The 4,708-nt window shown below is 40.8% G+C and overlaps 1 protein-coding gene across 1 annotated transcript in view; it reads left to right on the top strand.

Moving 5' to 3' along the window:
- LOC118419021 (rho GTPase-activating protein 6-like) overlaps positions 1–4,708 on the top strand; it is a gene marked incomplete in the record, with an annotated part of 51,660 nt that overhangs the window by 44,330 nt on the left and 2,622 nt on the right. The window contains 3 exon segments of the mRNA XM_035825243.1: positions 3,243–3,388; positions 3,845–4,021; positions 4,430–4,527. Of these exon segments, the coding sequence (XP_035681136.1) occupies positions 3,243–3,388; positions 3,845–4,021; positions 4,430–4,527 (421 nt within the window).

The raw sequence follows: 4,708 nt of genomic DNA on the forward strand, positions 1-4,708 counted from the left end.
ATGTCTACATTAAGATGAAAAACATTCAATGAAATTAGTTCAAAGTCATACCAAGAGGTGAGTGTGGCATATGGAACAGATGTCCAGGACTGGGTAAAACCTAAGAGGTAAGTGTTAACATTTCTATGGTGTGATGAGCCACATGTACTTGTGCTTTGTGAATTTAAGCCTGTGTTTGCCCACACAGACTCACAAGTAGCAAGGTCACATTTTTGTTTTTTTTAAACTTTATATCAACAACATCCTTCAGATTCCATCTCCATGCTAATGGATCTGTACATTAAACCGTGCTGACGGATTTCTTGGAAGATTTCTCAACTTCCGGAGTTATGACATAACACATTCATGTACTGACATATGCGCTGCAAGTGTTAGAACTGAGTAAGTGAGAGCATAGATTCTCAATCGTAATTTTTACAATTCCCTCATCTTTAGCTTCTTACACTTATGATACTAAGAAAATCTGTTATGGAGTTTCTGCCCCTCGTTTCAAGTTTTGCCATCCACCTTTTTTAAAGAAAAATTAAAAGTGGTCTTGAACCAGTTTAGCTCACTGAACTAGCAACACTTCCACTGGTCATGACAGAGAAGACAGATGCTTTGTGCTGTATTAACAGGTTTATTGCACCTTGGAAATTTTCCCAACCTCTTTTTGCCAAACAGTGAGCACAATGAACTCGGCTAAATGTTCTGTCCTAAGGACTGCATCCTTACCCAGTAGTGTGCGTGTCGGGTGAGCAACACAGCCGGGATCGAAAATCACAGCTTCATGTTCTTGAGTTATTGTCACTAACCACAGCACTATGCACGGTACTTTGACATTCATATAAGAGATGCAAGGGAATGCATCAGTAAATGTAGATTGGAAAGCAAGACAAGTTCTACTCTTTTAAAGTTCCTTCACAATTTTAGTCACATGCCGTGGTAAGAAGTACCAAATGTTTCAAAGAAGAGAAATACGACTGAGTTGATGGTTACTGACAGGTCATTAGTGAACACTCAAAAAGTCAGTGACCAGCTGATACTTTGTATAATGTCACACTTCTCTCTGTTGTGCCCTACAGACTGCTCAACAAGGTAAACACACTCAACATTCCTCCTGTTAATTGATCAAAGACCAGTTGGCAGTAGGTGCAGAAATTAATGGTCTTTCGTGACACCTGCTTCCGATGTTGGACATGCCTGGTGCCTCTTTTTATATTGCTGGACACTGTTTTTTTCTAAGGGGAGGGGGGCAGAAATCGGGGTGAGGGTGCAAAGATTATTTGTGACGCTGTTTTCTTGAAGGGAAGGGAGGGGGGGAGAAATTGGGGTATTTTTTAGGGTTCATACATGTAGATTGTTAGAACATGGTGTCATACACCATTCTGCATTTCAGACTATTAAGCAGCTTACACTTGAGGAAGTTAAGATCATTTGGATACCCTCTTATAGTTAATCTTTTCTGGTAAAGACTGTTGTCTACCATCTTATACGGTGTGTATGTGCTGAGTAACCATTTTTTGAACCAATGTTGAACTAAGTATGAAATTTCAAATAGCCAGCATGACGGTTTTTTAAAAAATGAAGAAAATAGCTATCATTTTGAGCCCCTCAATGTCAAAGATGGCTAACCTTACATAGCTATAGCTTTGCATGGATTTTGGAAATAAGATGGTCCTTTAAGCACCTATCCATTGGGAAAGTAGATGTGTTGCAAAGCATGGAGCAATTTGTGAGACCACCCCAATGTTAGTTTCCCGAGGCATGTAAACTGGTAACACACACGGGAAGTGGACTTGCACTTGTACAGCTTCAACAGGACCACTTAGAATTCCTCCTCCGTTGTCATGAGAAACAAAATATCAAAATGTTTACATTCTTTCAGTGTGCCAGCTTTGTCCGAGTGACTGCACAGAAACTCCTGACAAATCTGTGGAATTACATTGTGTATAAAGTAGTTGCTGCTGTCTTTGTGACAATTGCTGTCTTCATTGGGAAAGCCCCATCATTGGTGGGAGTTTGGGGCAGTCAGGTCGTGGGAGAAGGAGAGAGATGTGCAATGTCTAATGTCATTTGAAACAGTTTAAATGGCATATCTAAATTTGTTTTTCCTTTCCTAAACATGTTCAAACAAAAACTTTATATCCAAAACTATCTATGGTGTGAAAAAGCATTTGAAGCAGTCACTAAGTGAGGCACTAAGGTAGTTACACATGTACTATACAGCAGAGTCTGCCTTACTTTTCATCCAAGAAAGTGCTATAGAAAATCTTCTGATATTTTGAGGTTCTGGGTAAAGTAGTATGGGATTTATTTCACATCTACTCCTAATACAATGTAGTAATGACAACAGAATGGCAGAGGTGCAACAACCACTTTCTACATGCCACTAGGGTGTCCAGCTCACGTCACACAATGTCAGCTGATGACGTCATTACCGAGGCCCCCTCCCCAAACGGTTGTGACCCTCCCGTCACCCGCTTTTCTCGCACGTCGTTATGCAGCTCCGTGATCACCTAAAGGGTGCGAAATTCACGACCGGTCTGACAGCGAGAGTAAACAGCATTCCCAGGAGCTCCGCTGACATTTTGTCTCAACACCACTAAAGCCTTTCCCACAAATCCCTCAGTCAGATGTGCCCTACTGAAAGCTTTTGCTGCATCACTGTTTGTAAAGACAGTGGAGTTTGTGCAATGAAGGATCCCCCGATAGTTGTAAAGTTATACCCATGCTGCTTTATCCTTTTGAGTGCATTGTAGTCTGTACCAATGTTCTTGCAATTTTAGACAGTAGGAAAGGACATGAACTGACAGGCTGAGTAACAATTACATTTTAATGTTACATTTAGATTGTGAATGAGTGAATGTATGAATTTTCATAGAATGCAATATGAACAAGAAAGTTGAAAACATTGTCTTCAAGTTGCCATATCTTGATGCATGCTGTAGAAGACTTAGAAGAAAACTTCATGACAGCTGCTTCAGGTGGCCACATGGAGACATTCTTCAGCTACAGCAGGCGTACCAACACCTTTTCCCTCGTCCCTACACCTGTATCCCTACCAGTTTAACCATGGATTAGCAAGCAAAAGGATTGAGCCAGCGGTCACTACAGAGGCTGTCACTCAGGCTACTAATGAAAGCTTCCATACATTTTTCTGCAGATTGTGCTTCGTTTAGACAATATATACTGCAGCTACCACATTGATTCAGACATTTGTAATGTTCACTGTGATCCTAACACTGTCCTATCCTCTGCAGGAATGGAAGATAACCAGATAGCCGTGCTGCGTCTGCTGTTAGCCCTGCTGCCAGTCCCTAACAGGGACACCCTGTACGCCCTGCTACAGTTCCTGGCAGTGGTGGACCGTCACTCCCAGGACTCCGTTGATGAAAATGGACAGGAGGTAAATATCGAAAATATATGATGGATTTTAGACTATATCCAGGAAAAAATATGTTTTCAACCATGCTGTAAATCGTACAATGCAGCTGCAAATTGGGCAAATGTATGCTGTTTATTTGATAAAGATATCTCGCGAAAGATATACCAATGTCACGAATGCCACCATTAATTTCAAGGTCAAAGAAGAAGATATGAAAAAAAGAAATGAAGAATTGATTGTGCAATATTCCATACTCTGTGTGTTTAGTCATTTGTTAACCTTCCTGATGATCACTTAGATTTCATCCTGAAGGCAACTTTTTTATGTGAACCAAACTTTTGTTAAAAATTGTGACCTCACATCATCAGTTTTGGGGTTCCTATAGAGTGTTGTTCATTTAATTAAATCAGTGTGGCCTTATAGCATTACAGGAAGTAACTGTAATAAATGTGTCAAAATGTTTTTTCCCTCTGGAAGGTGCCAGGTAACAAGATGGATTCCCACAACTTGGGTACACTGTTTGGACCCAACATCCTGTACCGGGATCGCGACCCAAACCCGAACGACGGGGATGCAGCAAACAGGGTGGACGAGCAGAGAGATGTCATCCAGGTCATCAAGTTCATGATCGAAAACCATGAGAAACTCTTCAAGGTACAACAGAGAGATTCAATTTTTTAAAATTTTATATCTATATTTTATATTGTCAGTATAACCTGACCCTTCGGCATAGCACACCAGCTGAAGGGCGGTTATACCAGCTATAAAAAGATTGCTCAATTGAAACCCCACCAATGATTTACTCTTCTGGTGAATGCTACAGTTTGGTGTAAGGAAATAGGAAATACATTTACAGATTTCTTTGTTGAAGGGAGGTTTTGAAGTAAGTCGGCAGTGCCTCCTTGCAGCCAACTCTAAATCTGCAGCCTGAGAAGAAATTAAGAAAGAAATCCATAGACTGCATCATTGCATGCAGCATGTTCTTTCTCAATGACGATCCCCCAAACTTAACCTCCCTTGTATTGTCACTCATTGTCACATGTTGAATTCTTTTGCACTCAGGTTCCTGGTCTGCTGTACGATGAGGTTCTCCAAAACTTGCTGGAAACTGACCCAGAGGCACTGGACATCATACTGAAGAGGAAGTGTCAGAGCATGGAGTAAGTTCCTTTGCAGTGTAGCTTCAACTGTCATTGACACAATAAAATGTGTTTAACTTAGTAGTGTGTTTTTGGTCTGGACAAGGGAAAGTGATAGCCTGCTCCCCCAATCCTGTCATTTGATGTTATTGCAATAAATGAAAACACTCTGCAGCAACTTCAAAGATTGTCTTTCTCTTGT

The sequence above is a fragment of the Branchiostoma floridae genome, chromosome 7, assembly GCF_000003815.2.
Source record: "Branchiostoma floridae strain S238N-H82 chromosome 7, Bfl_VNyyK, whole genome shotgun sequence".
In the NCBI taxonomy this organism is placed as follows: Eukaryota; Metazoa; Chordata; class Leptocardii; order Amphioxiformes; family Branchiostomatidae; genus Branchiostoma; species Branchiostoma floridae.